At 39.1% G+C, this 16,719-nt stretch overlaps 1 protein-coding gene across 1 annotated transcript in view; it reads right to left on the bottom strand.

The window, feature by feature from the left end:
• Positions 1–16,719, bottom strand: part of col7a1 (collagen, type VII, alpha 1) — a 104,177-nt gene that overhangs the window by 174 nt on the left and 87,284 nt on the right. The window contains exons 83-102 of the mRNA XM_088337345.1: positions 16,591–16,650; positions 16,383–16,508; positions 16,239–16,310; positions 16,106–16,141; positions 15,133–15,192; positions 14,999–15,043; positions 13,862–13,897; positions 13,680–13,715; positions 11,639–11,695; positions 11,484–11,555; positions 8,852–8,923; positions 8,695–8,730; positions 8,537–8,617; positions 5,803–5,856; positions 2,967–3,020; positions 2,831–2,893; positions 2,695–2,757; positions 2,511–2,627; positions 2,130–2,207; positions 27–80 (exon numbers count right to left, since the gene is read on the bottom strand). Of these exons, the coding sequence (XP_088193471.1) occupies positions 27–80; positions 2,130–2,207; positions 2,511–2,627; positions 2,695–2,757; positions 2,831–2,893; positions 2,967–3,020; positions 5,803–5,856; positions 8,537–8,617; positions 8,695–8,730; positions 8,852–8,923; positions 11,484–11,555; positions 11,639–11,695; positions 13,680–13,715; positions 13,862–13,897; positions 14,999–15,043; positions 15,133–15,192; positions 16,106–16,141; positions 16,239–16,310; positions 16,383–16,508; positions 16,591–16,650 (1,272 nt within the window). The remainder of the gene's footprint in view (positions 1–26; positions 81–2,129; positions 2,208–2,510; positions 2,628–2,694; positions 2,758–2,830; positions 2,894–2,966; positions 3,021–5,802; positions 5,857–8,536; positions 8,618–8,694; positions 8,731–8,851; positions 8,924–11,483; positions 11,556–11,638; positions 11,696–13,679; positions 13,716–13,861; positions 13,898–14,998; positions 15,044–15,132; positions 15,193–16,105; positions 16,142–16,238; positions 16,311–16,382; positions 16,509–16,590; positions 16,651–16,719) is intronic.

Here is a 16,719-nt window from a genome sequence, read left to right as displayed (position 1 = left end):
TAAAAGCCCTAGGCTCAAGTGCTGACCGTCATGCCTGGCTCTCCTCTTTCTCCCTTGGCTCCATCTGGGCCCATCTCCCCCTGCAACATGGGCAGGTATTAGGCCGTGTAGAACATGCAGAGCTGCCTACAGGATATGAATTCAATACACACCCGACTCAAGGCAAAGTCAAAGCGAAAGGTTAAGTCTGCATCAAACCCTCTTTAGAACTTCATGTAATTTCCTCTAAAACGGATCAAAGGCCCACAATTGCAGCAAGCACAAGAATCCAGAGTTGTGGGATTTTATCTTGCACTCCCAAAGACATACATAAATAATAAGTGAAATGAGCACCGGCCAAAGGTGGGTAGGGTTGCCAAAACTTGTACTCGAGTAAAAGTAGTCTTACTTCAGAATAATATTACTCAAGTAGGAGTAAAAAGTCGTCATCCAAATAATTTCTGTCTTATTTTTTTTATCATTTTTTTCAAAAACAGCTATTCAATCAGATCATAAAAATCAAAATTCATCCAATCAACAAGAAATTATATTTCATTTTAAAATAATGAATGAATGAATGAAAACTTTATTCGAACATTAAAATAAAAACAGAACAAAAACAATAACTCAACAACAAAATAATATTACTTAATATGTTCGAAAAGGGATAGTCAGAAGCAAATGCTTATATTTCCTACCCCTAAGTTAAATTAATCAAAGTAATTTCAAGTACTTTAATAAACAATTAAATGATAACAGTAGAAATCAAATAAATCAATAAAGCAGAATTATTACATTTAAAGCCCCAGTCGGCAACCCAAAAGTTTATGAATGAATTGCAGAATGTTAAATTGTTTTGAAAAAAGGAAGAAATGTAAATAAGAAATACAAATTTTGATGTCATTTTTATTTTGAGGATTGGATAAAAACAATAACGAAGGTGCTTTTTTGCCCCTTATCTACCTAACAAAAAGAGTGCAATAAAATCTAGCATGCATTAATAAAAATAAAATACCAACCTTTTGAAGAAGTTAAGTACATAAAAACACAATAATACAGCTAGTTTGATTTCCTTGGAGTTATTTTAAAACAGACACCGGCTTGGCATGTGACGTTGCCCCTTTAAAAGCACGACCAGTGGCTCTCACCGGGAAGAAAAAGCAAGATAAGGACTTGGAAAAATGCCACTACATACCTGGAGGGGATTAAGTTACTAAGTAGCGGCGTAAATGTAGCATAATGTAGCGGAGTAAGAGTACCATTTCTTCTTCGCAAATGTACTCAAGTAAAAGTAAAGTGATTTGAAAATATTCCCAGAAGTACACAATGTCCCAAAATGTACTCAAGTAAATGTAATTAAGTAAATGTAACTCGTTGCTACCCACCTCTGGTACTAATAGACTATAGGTAGTGTCCTTTTGTAACATTTCTTCCAATACAGAAATCCATGTATTGCGGTTTACTTGTCATGGTTTTGCTATTGGTCGGATTTTTATCATGCTTGTGTTCTGCATTCTGATTAGCTAAACAGTCGCCCCTCCTCCTATTTGCCTGTGTCTGCCAGTGCGTTAATAACGTTGCGGTCTTAGTTGTTCATGCGCCTAAAACGGCTTGATGAACTTACGTTACAATTTCGAGTTTCTCTAAACGTTCTCATGTCCACAAATAGCTTAGGACAAACAAAAGCACATAAAAGCAGAAGAAAATGGTGGATTTCTCGACATGCTTAAAGACAGTTAAAGGATTTGTACTCGATTTGTACTCGTTACAATAACGTCCACATGATTACGACCAAATATCATCTGATTTATTTGATTAATTACTGAAATTATAAGACAGTGAATGGCAGCCACTCCAGCAGCTCCCGTGTTATTTTCGATTGTTCTCGATTGTTCTCAGCTCAGGGATGCTGCTGGAAATGTGAATTTCCCTTCGGGGATGAACAAAGTATCTATCTATCTATCTATCTAAGCTCATTAGTATTAGCTTTAGCAACGTTTGTGGCACTCACTGAGCTGCTAGCGCAATCCGTTTTGTGTTGGCAAAACCTGTAAGCTTGCCTCCCTCTCGCAGCTTCATCTTATATTGATAAGGTAAGGGATTGTATATGGTGCGGTACATCAACACAAACAAAATGAGAAACCACAAACCGACTCTCCACGTTCCCCTGGGATCCCGGGAAGACCGCGTGGACCCACCGTGGAGGGACCCGCAGGACCCCTTTCACCCTAATAGAAAAAGACGGGAAAAATGTTGTTTAACACATAGCAGAATATAAAGAATCTCCTCAAGGCAAGCCTCCCTGTTTATCACTCTACCCAGAAGAATCCTTGAAAACACTTAAAATCTGCTAGGTAAGAAATATCGGCGTTACCAGATCGTAGTAGCCCGAGACACACCACAGGAAATAGTACCCTTACGAGCCTAGTGGTTGAGGGATCCGCACCCTCACACCCTTATACTAGAATAACAAATCTAAATATAACTAATAATAAATAGTAATAATAGAAGCATGAGTGTCGAATCATCACCTTCTGTCCTTGGAGCCCTTCAGGGCCCTTCACACCTGCCGCTCCCTGGGGGCCAGTGAGTCCAGGTGGCCCGTCTGCTCCTCTGGGCCCCGGGGGGCCAGCTAGACCAGGCGGACCCTGTGTAGTTTACAAGCACCGTTCATTCTCTCTTTCTCGAAGTAAAATCCACAAAAAGTTTACTCACCCGTTCACCTTTGTCGCCTTGGGTTCCTTTGGGACCCTCGACTCCGTCAAAGCCGCGGTCCCCCTGCAAAGGCGATAAGTTGTTTTTAAGAATGTCATAAAACACTTGTTTGATTCTGTGGAATGGTAGAACACACCTTGGGACCGACTATTCCTTCTTTTCCTGGGGCTCCTGGTGCTCCAGTGGGGCCCATTTCCCCCTGATGACAAAAGTACATTTTTGGGTGTCGTCATCTTGAACCTGGTGATAACCGCTTGAATTTGTTTTCGTACCTGATCACCTTTTCTTCCCACCAAGCCCGGTCGCCCATTGAAACCGTTGTCACCCTGATGACAAAAATATGCAATTTTTTGATTCTAGTTATTTTAAATGTTTATGATTTTAAGTATTTGGGGTCGTATGTGGCAGCAGGTGTTGGTTTGGAGGAGAACGTGAAGAAGAGGGCGTGTTTAGTGCCCAAGGCAATGAGTGTGCTGAACGGATTGTTCAAATGTAGGGATCTGCAATGGGATGTAAAGCAAGAATTGTATGAAGGTCTGGTGGTACCAACAGTGTTGTATAGCTTAGAGGCGTGGCGTTTGAAAATAAATGAGTGTCATTGGTTAAATGTCTTTGAAGTAAGATGTTTGCGTAGTATGTGTGGAGTGACATGACTGGCTAGGTTAAGGAATGAGGAAGTCAGAAGAAATACTGATGTGGTGAGCTTGCTGAGAGGGTTGATGAAAATGTTCTGAGATGGTTTGGACATATGGAAAGAATAGATGACGGCCGTTTGACTAAAAGAGTCTGTAGTGTAAAAGTGGTGGGGAATAGAATAAGAGGAAGGTCCAAATAAGTTTGGATAGATGGGTGAAACATGCTTTGGATGTGAGGTCGGTTAACATAATGGATGCAAGAGTGTGTGCAAGGGATAGATGTGAATGGCGAAGGATAGTTAAGAATGTCTGATATGATGGGAAGAGCGAAGGGGTATGAATTGTTGGTGTATGTGAGTGTCTTAGTGACTTTAGCCACCTCCCACTAGGGGAATAGGCCTTTGGTATATAGATTGATAAAAGTTATGATAAAATACATTAAAAAGCAAAGATGTTATGATGAGAAGACTTAGGTGGCGGCCATCTTGTTGTCAACTGAATGTGAAATTATAGTTACTCATGAGCCAGATTATAAAGGCCACCTAAGTGAACATAGACGAAAAGTTAACATTGATTGAACAAAATAATGAACAAATATTTATAAAAATTACTGGGAATGTATTATAATTTTATAATTATTATTGTTAGTTATTTTATGTTTTTAAATTATTTATAGTTGCGAAATATGAAAATGAAAAATTAAAATATAAAAACATATTCTATAAAAACAATTGAAATATTATTATTCATTTGTATTAGAATATATTTATATTAAAATATTTTTTGAAAAATAATACTTAATACAAACAAACATTTTTAACAAAATTATTGGGAATTCATTATTATTTTATAATTTATTTTATTTTTTAGTATTTATTTTAAAAAATAGTTAAAGAAAATATTAACAGATATTTTATATGACCCCAGAAATAATATTATTTATTTGTAACATTTTATTTTAAAACTATATTAAACAAAAAACACTTTAAATGTATTATATTTTATTTTAATTTTTTTTTAAACTTGTATTAGTATTGTATATATATATATATATATATATCTCATCTCATCTCATCTCATCAGCCGTACCGCTTATCCTCATTAGGGTCGCGGGGGGGCTGGAGCCTATCCCAGCCATCTCCGGGCAGTGGGCAGGGGACACCCTGAACTGGTTGCCAGCCAATTGCAGGGCACACAGGGACAGTCAACTCATTCGCTCATTCACACCTAGGGACAATTTGGACCGGCCAATTCACCTGAAATGCATGTTTTTGGAACGTGGGAGGAAACCGGAGTGCCCGGAGGAAACCCACGCAAGCACAGGGAGAACATACAAACTCCGCACAGGAAGTCTGGAGCTGGATTTGAACCCACGCAGGAGGTTCCCACGACCTCAGAACTGTGCCGCACATGCGCTAACCACCGCGCCGCCGTATATATATATATATATATATATATATATATATATATATATATATATATACATACAAAACATGAAAACATATTTTCTATGCCTAATGAATGATTATAATTTATTTTCTAAAATTTGAAAATAACATTATAAAGATTTGTTCTAAAAAATAACACATTCATTATGATTTGTTATTGGTGATTGTTTTCTGTTTTGAAATATTTTTGAAAAAGTGTGAAAGTCATCACTACTTAAAATAAGAAAATTAGCCCTTTTGAAATAAAATAAAAACAAAATGTTAAAGCTCAGTGTCCACTTGTTTCAGTGTTTGCCTTAAATATTTAGAAACCTGTCACTTAACTGACTTGATATGGTCAATAATGTGATGAATTGTGATGCCTGATGTAAATTTTAAGCAAGTAATGCAATTTTGTGGAGAATAATTTACACCACAATAATCCCCCCCTTTATTTTTATAATTTATATTCAACTTCAGGCAGCACGGCGGCACAGTGGTTACGGCATGTGCGACAGAGTTCTGGGGTCGTGAGATCAAACCTTCCCGTGTGGAGTTTGTATGTTCTCCCCGGGCCTGCGTGGGTTTCCTCCGGGCACTCCAGTTTCTTCCCACATTACAAAAACTTGCTCGTTAGGTTAATTTGCCGGTCTAAATTGTCCCTAAGTGTGAATGCGCGAGTGAGTTGTCTGCCCTGCGACTGGTTGGCAAACAGTTCAGGGTGTCCCCTGCCCAGTGCCCGAAGATAGCTGGGATGGGCTCCAGCACCCCTGAGACCGTACTGAGGGTGCAAATAATGGATGAATGGATAGGCAACTTCATATGTTGTTTAACGAAATATTTTCAATGTAGTCGTACATTTTGGATCATGTGCATTTTTCAATCTCAATTTCTAAAATGGATTAACAGCCTTCATTTTCCAAGTCACAGTTTAACATCCATAATTGAGCCAAAGTAATCAACTTCTTATCACTTAGTAAAATTTAACATGTAAAGAAAAGAAGAGCAACGCTGTTGTCATTGTTCTTTGGGTGCTCATCATTCACCTTGTCTCCTTTGGGCCCGTCGCTTCCGCAAAGTCCCTTGGATCCTCGGTCGCCCTGGAAACGCACGCAAGTTCATCATGGTGAGAAACACAGGGAAAGGCTTTTAAGTAACAAAGGGGATGGAAGTGCACCGCTGATGTCCTTCCACAGGCCTTCAGTCCTTTCAGCGGCCACACTCGTGCACTGAGCACCGCCAAGCAAATGGAAATGACAATTGTACATAATAATGGTTATTAAGGGGGCACACCAAGATAAAAATGGCAAAAACCGGGGCAAAATGGCTGCAGCGGGGCAGAGATGTATTGACGATTAACAGTGACCTTTCGGCGAGGCCGTGCAGTCGTTTTACAAACTTATACTTTAATATAAGGACGTAATATAATGGCGGCGCCCTCTGTTGGCTGCGGCTGCATCGACTCGCTACAACGGGTCAGGTGTATCGACATTTCGTTCTTACAAAGAATGACAATACAAAGGAAATTATTATTATTATTATATAATGCTCCTTTTGTTTGCGTTTTTGGGACTTTTTGTACCTTCCTAAAGCAAATTCCAACCAGGTGCTTAGATTGGTAATTCCTTTTCAAAATTGAGTACAATTTCGGCACAGGTTAGACACAAGATTGGTCATTGGAAACAACCCAAAAACAAAAAGTACTCTAAAAAGAGTCAGGTCAAAAAGGACCAATTTCAATATTTGAGTCAATTTGACCCAGCGTCTTGTAATGTTTTGCAGCAAGTGAAACCACTAGCAATCTGTTTGTTTCTTTTCATGGTAGGACAGCTCTAAGGTATCTAAACATGGTGCCAGGTTCAAGCTCCTGATGTTTGTGTTAATACCTTGGGGATTGTTGTTCATTACTTTTTTTTTCTGTTCTGATTTCCATCCCATACTTGGTTGTCGCTTTGTCCAGGGTGTTTCTGAATTCCCGTTCTTCTTCTGTCAGTCCGGGCAATGTACCCAGAAAAATGGAGGTTAGTGATGTCGTCTACCCCAATGCTTACCGTACCTTCATGTTGATTCGGTCATGATCCTCCCCAGAAATATGTTGTCTAAAGTTGGAGAGGGAATGCAGCCCTGTCTCTGTGGTTTAGAACCACCCTCAGAAGGTACCACAAATCAGGACAGCACTGTTGCCATTAGCATACGGATGTTCTATGGTCTAAACTGGCCCATACTCTGCCAAACGCCTTGCATTAAAACTGGATAAAGGTTTCTCTGGTGTTGTCGAAACTTCTCGCATAGCATGCGCAGATTAAAAATATGTTCTGTGGTGCTCCTTCTGTCTATCTGGAAGTTATAGAGTATGGAACAGTATTCTGTCCATCTATTCATTATCTCTTTTTCTTCAGTTGGATTATTCCCTGCTTCATTCTGTATGCTGTTGACTTTTGCCCGTTTTGTTTGTGGGAAGTCTTTACAATTTGGAAGGTTGTCTTTGAATTGTTCTTGTTGAAGCATGCTTTTAACTTTGAGAATTGGTCTTCTTTGTCCTTTGCTTCCCTTAAGCTTTTTCCAATTTTCTCGTTGGCTACTATATACTTGGGGGGGTTCTTCAGGGCTGTTATTTTTCTTGCCTCGTGTCGCACTGTTGGAGAATTTTGTTGGTGGGCCACAACTTTATCTTCTACTGGTGTTTTCCTACAATTCTTTTGCTTCTTCAGTCATCGTCTGTGAGAATTTGGTGGTCAGGGATTCGACATCTTGTCCAAGAAGAGGAAAGGAACACACTTCCTGCCAAAGGCCTGGAAGCTTGACCTGTATGTCTTTCAGTTGCTCAAGGTCAAACTTGATCCTTTGATTCCTTGACTTCTTGATCTTATAGAGGCTTGCGTGGAAGTTCATCTTGGCCAGGTCATGATCGTTTTCTACATCAGCTCTTGAATATGTGCGGGTGCTAGCTGTCTTGTTTGCAGTTTTGAAAGGTTGTGGGATCATGATGCAGTCAACCTGAATGCAGTGGATTCCATCCAGGGGGTACCATGTCAACTTCCTGGTGTTTTTGTGGTTACGAGTTTTCCAGGACCAAGTTGTTGTAGCTAGCAAGGTCAAGAAGCCTTTGTTCTCTATCATTGGTTTCTTGGGCATAGCTTTTCCCAGTCTTTATGAGCAGTCACACTAATTTGGGTTTTCCAGTCGCATTTCAGAATGATAATATATTTCTTTGGTGCTTTGTCTATAATGTATTGAAATTGGAAATTAACATTCTAAGTTTCCTGTTTAGATAATTTTGCTTATTTTGAGGATCATTTTGCACATTTTATTCCAGACAACGGATAAAATAATACTTAAAACCTTCTGCTAATGAGGTAAAAATGTCAATTTTTACAGTATGGAGTAGATATAATTGCGCTGCTACGGGAATGAACACAGCTGACTTCTGTCATGGTTCATGAAAATGTCTTCTTTCATTGGCTTTTAATGAGATGTGGGGATACATTTTTTGCGCATTAAATATTCCGCGTAGCGAAAGCACTTGGAGACCCCTTCCTGTGACCCGATGGGGTTAATTTCCTTCCGCATTATTCATCGAAAAACAATTTATTTCCTGTGTCACTGATTCCGAACAACATTTAATTAGTTTTTTTCCTTGCACGGCTATTGTTGACCCGAACACAATGCATGAAACTAAATGTACAATCATTATCCTCAGTCTGATCAATTTCACGCTGTTGTTAGTTTCATCATCCATCCCTGAAAGACGTTTCATGCTTGAAACTCGGAAAACGGCACCTTAATTCCTCTCATGCCGATGACGCCGATTTCTCCTTTGTCGCCCTTGCGCCCGGATAGTCCGTCCTTCCCAGGCAAACCCTGCAAAAAAAAAACAGAAAAACTCATTGACCCATGGCCTCAGAATTACTAATCTATTCGGATGTAGGCAGACCGACCGATTCACCAGGAGTGCCGGACGGGCCTGCATCTCCCTGAAAGAAAAAAATATAAAATATATCACAATTATAGTAATTAGAGCGGAGCAAATATAATCATGTTTAGCTATTAATCCCATTCCCATTTAATGATAATGTTTATCCATGCATTGCTTGCCTTTGGGCCACCAGGACCACGAGCACCAGGGAATCCGCTTGATCCTCTTTCTCCGGGCTCTCCTCTTAAGCCCTGGCACATTGAAGAAGGGTCCAATGATAAATCAAAGGCATTGATCGCCACTTTCGATTAGGTTTGACTCACTGTTTGTGTTCTCACTACCAATTACATCTGTAGCTCGTTTGTTTCCCAAAGTAAAGGAAGAACATAAATTCCGCTTTTATTCATGTATAACGCGCATTTGTGTGTAACCCAAGCCCCTCACTTTGAAAAAATATCTTTTTCTCAGCTCGAACTTTACGGTTGGGTGCAATAGGAATCAAACCCAGATCACAGCAGTGAGCGCACCAAATCTCAATCAACTGGGCCTATACCTTCATCAAACCAAGACCAAATGTCCATCTTATGGTGCTAGGTATAAGTATTGTGCGACTTTAAGGGGTAGAAATACACTATTATCATTTTTCATGTTTTGTACTATTCCTGTTGTATTTGATAGTATTTCTATTGTAGAATTTTTGATGTACATCTGGAGTATTTCTGTAGTAAATTGTTGTAGTATCGCTCTAGTTGTATTTTTGCAGTATTTCTGTTGTAATACTTCTGTAGTAGTATTTCTGTAGTAATATTTGTTCTGGTAGTGTTTTGTATTGTAGTATTATGAAGTGATATTTTTGAAGTACTTCTGTAGAAGTATTTTTTATGTATTTCCAAAGCATTATTTCAATAATATTTTTTATAATTTTTTGAAGTATTCCTATAGTATTGTTTTAGTCATATTTCTGTGGAATTTTTGTAATATTACTGTAGTTGTGTCTTTGTAGTAATTCTGGGGTAATATTCCTTTAGTATTTTTCATCATAGTATTTTAGTAGTATTTGTATACTATTTTATTATTTTCCGAATGAAAGCAAAGAATATAAGAGGTCCCTGTTTTTAAGGACTATATTTGATATTTAGTTTTATAGGGCTTTTGTAGTATTTTTGTTTTTGTTGTTGTAGACACATAAAAGTGACAATGGGGAGAAAGTTGGCTCCAAAGAAGTACTGCTCTTAAGGGCTTCCTAGTGGTCGCGGGGCCCCAAGCAGCCGCTCAGTTCGCCTATGCCAGTGGTTCCCAAAGTGGGCGGTACCGCCCCCCCTGGGGGCAGTGGAAAGATCTGGGGGGCTGTAGGGGGGCGGCAATCCAAAGTCGAAGGCAGAAGTTTGAACGTTTGTCTGACGATTTGTACACAACACGTTAGGGCTGCACAATTAACCAAAATCGAATCGACATCGCAAAGTGACATAGTACAGTTGTGTCGTGAGTGATGGAATTTTGGCCAACCACAATTGTTACTGTTCGAGTTTTAAAAGCGCCGACCAATCAGAGGCAAGTTTTAATAATAGCCAATAATCGTGCTAAAAAGTTTGCAAGCACCATACTATGCCACACCCACCGTGTGAGCTCTTTGAGTGTCATGGGTCGGGAGGGGGTATTGCTAGGAATTTACTGGGGAGCTAAGAGGGCGCCAGCCTACAAAAGTTTGGGAACCATTGGCCTATGCCTCAGGCTCTGAGCCAACCCTTCAGAATAACTAAAAAGGTTTTTCACCCGTTCTGATGTAATGATCTAAAAATGTATGTGGTGCTCCAAAAAGGCCGGACGAGTCCGCTCTTTAATTTAATTAGTCAATCCGTCATTTGTAATTTATTGACCACCTAAATTTCGCAACACATGAAAGGAAATTTGCTATTTTTCAAATGTAATACTTCTTCACTCATTATAACACGAGCGCAGTATCAGCCGAGAAGCAATTCACAGCCATTCCTGTGGGGATTGTATTTATATATTTACACTTATATATTTGAATTTAACTTAAATTCTATTGTCTTAATCGTCATTGATAACAATGTAGTGAACATGATCTGCAATAAAGCAGCATAGCACTCCAGGATAAATACATAAATAATACTTAAAAAGGAATAATAAGATAAAAGAATGTCAGGATAAATAGGCGAAAATATTTACAAAGTAGTGCTTGAAGTCTGTCCAGAATTGTGATAATAGTGCAATGAAAAATAGTGAATCTTACCAGTAGTGCAATGAAAAGTAATGCAATAACATTTAGCAGTAACAAATGGCAAATCTGCGCGCTTGTTTAGGGTGGTGATTACCCTGGGGAAGGAACTGTCACTAAGCTTCTTAGTCCTTATTTTATTTGTTTATATTTTTGGGGGGAATCTATCTATTATCTATCTATCTATCTATCTATCTATCTATCTATCTATCTATCTATCTATCTATCTATCTATCTATCTATCTATCTATCTATCTATCTATCTATCTATCTATCTATCTATCTATCTATCTATCTATCTATATATCTATCTATATATCTATCTATCTATCTAACAGTGTGCAATCATTCCATTTCATTATTCTCCAAATCACCTGGAAAATATTTCAAAAGTAAATTCTTCTTATCTGTTTAAGCGATGCACAAATGTCCCATTTTACGAATAAGAATATGTGTGATGTATTTACTAAACATTAAAGTGGGACTCATTCAAATGATGTTCATAGAGAAGTGTAGAGGTGGAAGAATCAAGTGGCTTGTACACAAAAACATATTGCAGTTGAGACACTCACCTGCTCCCCCAATGGTCCCTCTTGACCCTTTGCTCCTTTTTCTCCCTGCGCACCTTTAGGCCCTCGGTCTCCCTAAAATAGAAACTCTGTGAGCTATTTTTATGAATTCAACAATAGGAATCAGTTTTGGGTTTGATGAGGTGACGTTCACTGACCGGCTCTCCTCCGTTTCCCTTTTCTCCAGGAGGCCCGCCAATCAGCAATGTTTCCCCCTGTGATGGAGAGTACATTAGACCCCTGGCTTATAGTGTCACTAGTTGACGACATTTTCACAACACAATGTGGAATACAATGTTTTTTTTCGGCCCCTAGTCACGGAATTGCGCAGCCAAAAACTCGTTGTTCGTGCGTATGACAACATACGTCTCTAAAGTGCCCGTCTCCTATTGGTTGAAATGAAATGATCTGAAATGATCGGCATTTATATAGCGCTTTTCAAGTCAATGACTTCCCAAAGCGCTTTACATTGTGCTTCACATTTCCCAATAGCGGCCGTGATCTGTGCAGCCATGTAAGGCGCTAACCTGCTTATTGGGGGTATTGGGGGTTCAGTGTCTTACCCAAGGACACTTCGGCATGTAACACGGACAAGCCGGGATTCGAACTGGGATCCCTTAATCCTAAAACGATCGCTCTACCTCCTGAGCTACTGCCGCCCAACATATAGGATGCCGATTTACTGTCGGTTTGTGTAAAGTCATCATAAGGATTTTCATGTGCTACTAGCGGAACTCTTTCCCACAATGCTCCCTGTCCAGACTCCATGTTCAGTTAAAAATCTTATATAATTAAATATTATTTGTTTGACTATGCGTTCCAAGTCTGGCAATAATGCTAAAAGAAGAAGCAAGAAGATGATAACAAGGGCGATAAAGGTTAAATTAATCGAGAAATATAAAGTCAGCACGCGCATCGCTCCTCTTGCTAATGGCTGTGACCAATCAATGATCGGGACAATCATTAAGAAAAAAGAGGCGATTAAAGCAAAAAAGTCGGCTGAGGGCCTGACAATCCTTGGAAGTTTTAAAATCTGTTATAATGTTAACCTGCAGTCGGCACACCAGTCTGCATCCACCCACAAACTCTACTGTACCAGGCCAAATCATGTCAACCCAATGGTAAATTAAAATTAATTTTCCCTTTACATTTAGCTTTATTTATAATTTATTTAATCATTAATATGTATTGTATATGTCGCCATGTATGTATTTTTATTTTATTTTAAAGGATCCATTTTATTGAATTATTTTTTTGTGTATTTTGAACCATTTTAGTGATTTATTGATTCATTACATTCAACTTATTTTAAATACATTTTAATTGTTGTAGGAAAAATTTCATTTGTATCCATTTATTTATTAAATTAAAAACATAAATAATTTGAATCTAACAATATCTGAAACAAGGTCCTTAACTAGAAAAATAACCTCTGACCCTTTAATCTGTCATTAAAGGAAAAGACATAGCGTCGTCGCCAAGAAGTAGTTTTTTCAAGAAAAAAAATGAAAGCCCCTAGTGATACAATGGGTATTGTACAATAGGATACTCAAAATTTCAGAACAAAATAGTTTACCTCAGTTTTTTCGGTTTTAGAATCAGTATTGTCAAACTCGCAGCCCGTCAATACCGAGGTTTGAGTAATTTCTAAAGAGCCGAATGGAGCTTTACACCACTAAAAAAACGGCAACCAGATGTTGAAGGTGCAGTATCTGAGTCAGATTAGGGATTTCCGCCTGCAACTGGTAACCATGGAAACCAGTACTATCTGTTTCAGGTGTGGGAGCAAACCTCAACCCCCCCAAAAATGGCCTGGGAAGGGATGGGCGCCACCAGGCTGTTCTTGCCCAAGACACACTACAGGAAGTGTGTCTTGGGATCCGTGAAACATGAACATACTATATACTTATTTGTTAATAATTTAATATGTATTTGCAATTTTAATGTTTTTACCTAGGGTATTGGGGTATTTGGAACACTTGAGCCAATTACTATACCCCGCCCTATGACAATTTCACTTTATGATCCCCACCCAGAAAGGATTAATGTCATATCCCAGTGGTCTACTCTATGCAAAAGCTTTACACCCCCCACCCCCCTTTTTTTCTCTCTCTTTTGCTTTATGCCTTTTAATCATTCGAGAAGAGAGACAAACAAAAAACTGCAATGGAGGCTTATTAGATATCAACATCCACACACCTTTTCTCCTTTGTCCCCTTGCAGGCCAATATCGCCCTGAAAACAAACAACAACAATGAGAGCAAAACATTTCACCGGGGCGCGTCAACGGAATTGAATTTTAGACGAGCAGAATCCTTTTGGGATGACGCTCGCATGGTGACATGAACAAATGGGAAAAAAGGAGCATCATTAGTATTCACCTTCTCTCCCCGAACGCCTCGTGCCCCTGCTGGACCCTGATGGATGGTCGCACAAAAACACGACACACACAGCACAATTATACAGAGCTTCACAATAAAAACACATCATCCTGATTATTCTGCCGCGTATAAAAGCAAACGAAATTAAAATGTCTGGCATGTTTCTTGGGTCGGTTGCATAAACGTCAAGCTATCGTATGTCAGACAGAAATGACTCGGAATATGCAAATACAGCTATGCGCAACAAAACCAGTTTGTATCAAATCGTACCCTGCTGAAAAATAGAAGATATTACCATATTTATTTTAATTTTGAGTTTATTTTCATGGCCAGGGGTGTCAAACTTGGTTTGGCTCTATGCCGGATCCAGACTTTCTATTCTCAGGCGGGCCGGATCAGTAAAAGAATGTCGACTCAAAATCTCTAGCTTTGCTTTTCAGTACTATGCTTTATCATTCAGTAACTTCCATCCATCCATCCATCCTCAGTAGGGTCGCGGGGGTGCTGGAGCCCATCTCAGCTGTGCTCGGGCAGTGGGCAGGGGACACCCTGAACTGGTTGCCAGCCAGTCGCTGGGCACAAAGAGACAGACAACTCACCCGCTCATTCACACTTAGGGACAATTTGGACCGGCCAATGTGTTTAGAGGTGTTTCACCTTAGCATACGGTAAATATGTCACAATGTTACGGTTGTTTGCCAACACGAACCAGGTTAATAAAACGGGTTATTTAGTCTCTCCCTAGTGGTCAGAAAAACATTATACATAAAAACAAAAACAAAAACAAACAATATTGATTCAAATCATCAGCAAAAATACTTGAACTACCATATAAATGTGCATATTTCAAAATACTCATAGGTGGATAATTTAGCAATTTTTTTTAAATAACATGAACCTTTTTAAATTTTTATCTTTTTCATTCATCTTTACTTTGCATCAATTTGTTTTTTGTGTATCATGACAATAAAATAGATTTAGTTATTCATTCAAATGTACACACATACAATACATTTATCAGTATTCTACAACAGATTATACTGAACACAATACCTCCCAGATAGTATTCCTATTCCACAGAACCCTATATTAATTCTCAGTATTGCTAAGAATAATAGAAACAAATGATGCACTCACGGTTGGCCCTCGCTCTCCATCCAAACCCGCGCGTCCCTCTTCCCCCTAAAACATGACCACAAATGAGGAAAATCATTACATCCGTGTGTTTGATTAAGCAGTATTATTTCTAGTTAGAGAGCATATTCTCTTACACTGATTCCGGGCTCTCCCCTTTCTCCTCTAGGACCAGTCACACCAAGTCCAGTTTCGCCCTAATCAGATAAATCATTCAGAATGAAACCACACATCGTTTTATGTAATGTTTCTCAACTAGTGGGATGGGACGGAAAAGTGAGGCTTTATCTTGGCAAAATGATGCTGAAAATGGAGGATCCATTACACTCCTTACCAGTAGATGGTGATAATGCCCTGCACATTCTCTTCTACCAGTTTAGTCAATCGGCGCATTTGAGGGGGACCATATCTCATTTTTCATTATTTTGTTGGTTTTATTACCTTTTTCTGTCCATTGTAATGGGTCCCAAGAAAGCTAGTAATAAGAGGAAGGATTTGTGGAAAACAGTGGCAAAAACCATTATGTCAAAGAAGGAAATGATTGCAAAATACAAAAATGTTGTAGGTTTGTCTGCCATTGACGCCCTGCTGAAAGGTACAAAAACAGTAGCAACAACTGTCAAATCAAAAAAGGGAACGATTGCGAAATACAAAAATGGTGTATGATTGTCTGCCATTGCCACGCTGCTGTAAGGTACAGTAATGTTTTAAAAATATTATATTTTTAGCCTTTTTATCTGTATAATAATCTTTATTAACTACATCATTTTAATGTACAGGCTTTGTTAATATTTCAAATTTATTTTAATATGCAGCTATTTTATAGCAGTTTAACGGGGGCGTAACTATGTGACGTAGGCTTTTATGTGATTATATACGGTACTTTAAGTCGTTTTGGTCTTTCTGGTCATTTTGTTTTGGGGAAAATGTGAATATACTCTACTATAGCTGATTGAGATTACACAATCCTTTCATTGGATGCATTTGAGAGGTGGACATTTTCTCTTTTTTGGATTGCAGCTCGTCATAAGGGTGAAATGATGGTCCTTAAGTCCGACCAGTTGACAACCCCTAATATAATGCAATAACAGTGTGTTGGATAATAGTTACCTTGTCTCCTTTGACCCCGTCTATGCCAGGAGAACCCTGAAAAATATGGTAATAATGGCTGGGCTTTGTATATGAGTGTGATTATCCGTAGATAAATTACGGTAGGTAAAGTTAAAATAGGATCTAAACTCACGGCTTGCCCAGGAAGTCCAATAGGACCAGGAGGTCCAGTATTCCCTACGCGGCCCAGGAATCCTTGAAGACCCTTTTCATGACAACTTGTTACTTTAATTTCATATCAAACACAATTTAAAAAAAACACGATATCATGCATTACCCTTTCTCCTGGTGGCCCAGGTTGTCCCGGTTCTCCGACTTCCCCTCTCAGACCAGGAGGCCCACTATCCCCGGGCTTGCCATTTGTCCCCGGAGGACCAGCTAAACCAGGAAGACCTGTATCTCCCTTACATTTAACAGACAGTGACGCTTAAGAAACCGGAAGACGGTCCGTAATAGAAGCAAAACGTCTTCTTGCGCTGACTAACCTTTATACCTTGGGGTCCAACACTACCCGCAGGACCTAACATCCCGACGCCCCGTTCTCCCTGCGGCGCGAATGGGTCACGACTTCCAGTTGGATGATATGCAAATGTGAGGGGCTAAGCTAAATGACT

This window comes from Urocampus carinirostris, chromosome 6, assembly GCF_059441175.1.
Source record: "Urocampus carinirostris isolate Australia breed hairy pipefish chromosome 6, RoL_Ucar_1.0, whole genome shotgun sequence".
NCBI lineage: Eukaryota > Metazoa > Chordata > Actinopteri > Syngnathiformes > Syngnathidae > Urocampus > Urocampus carinirostris.
This window is presented reverse-complemented; position numbering and strand designations above follow the sequence as displayed.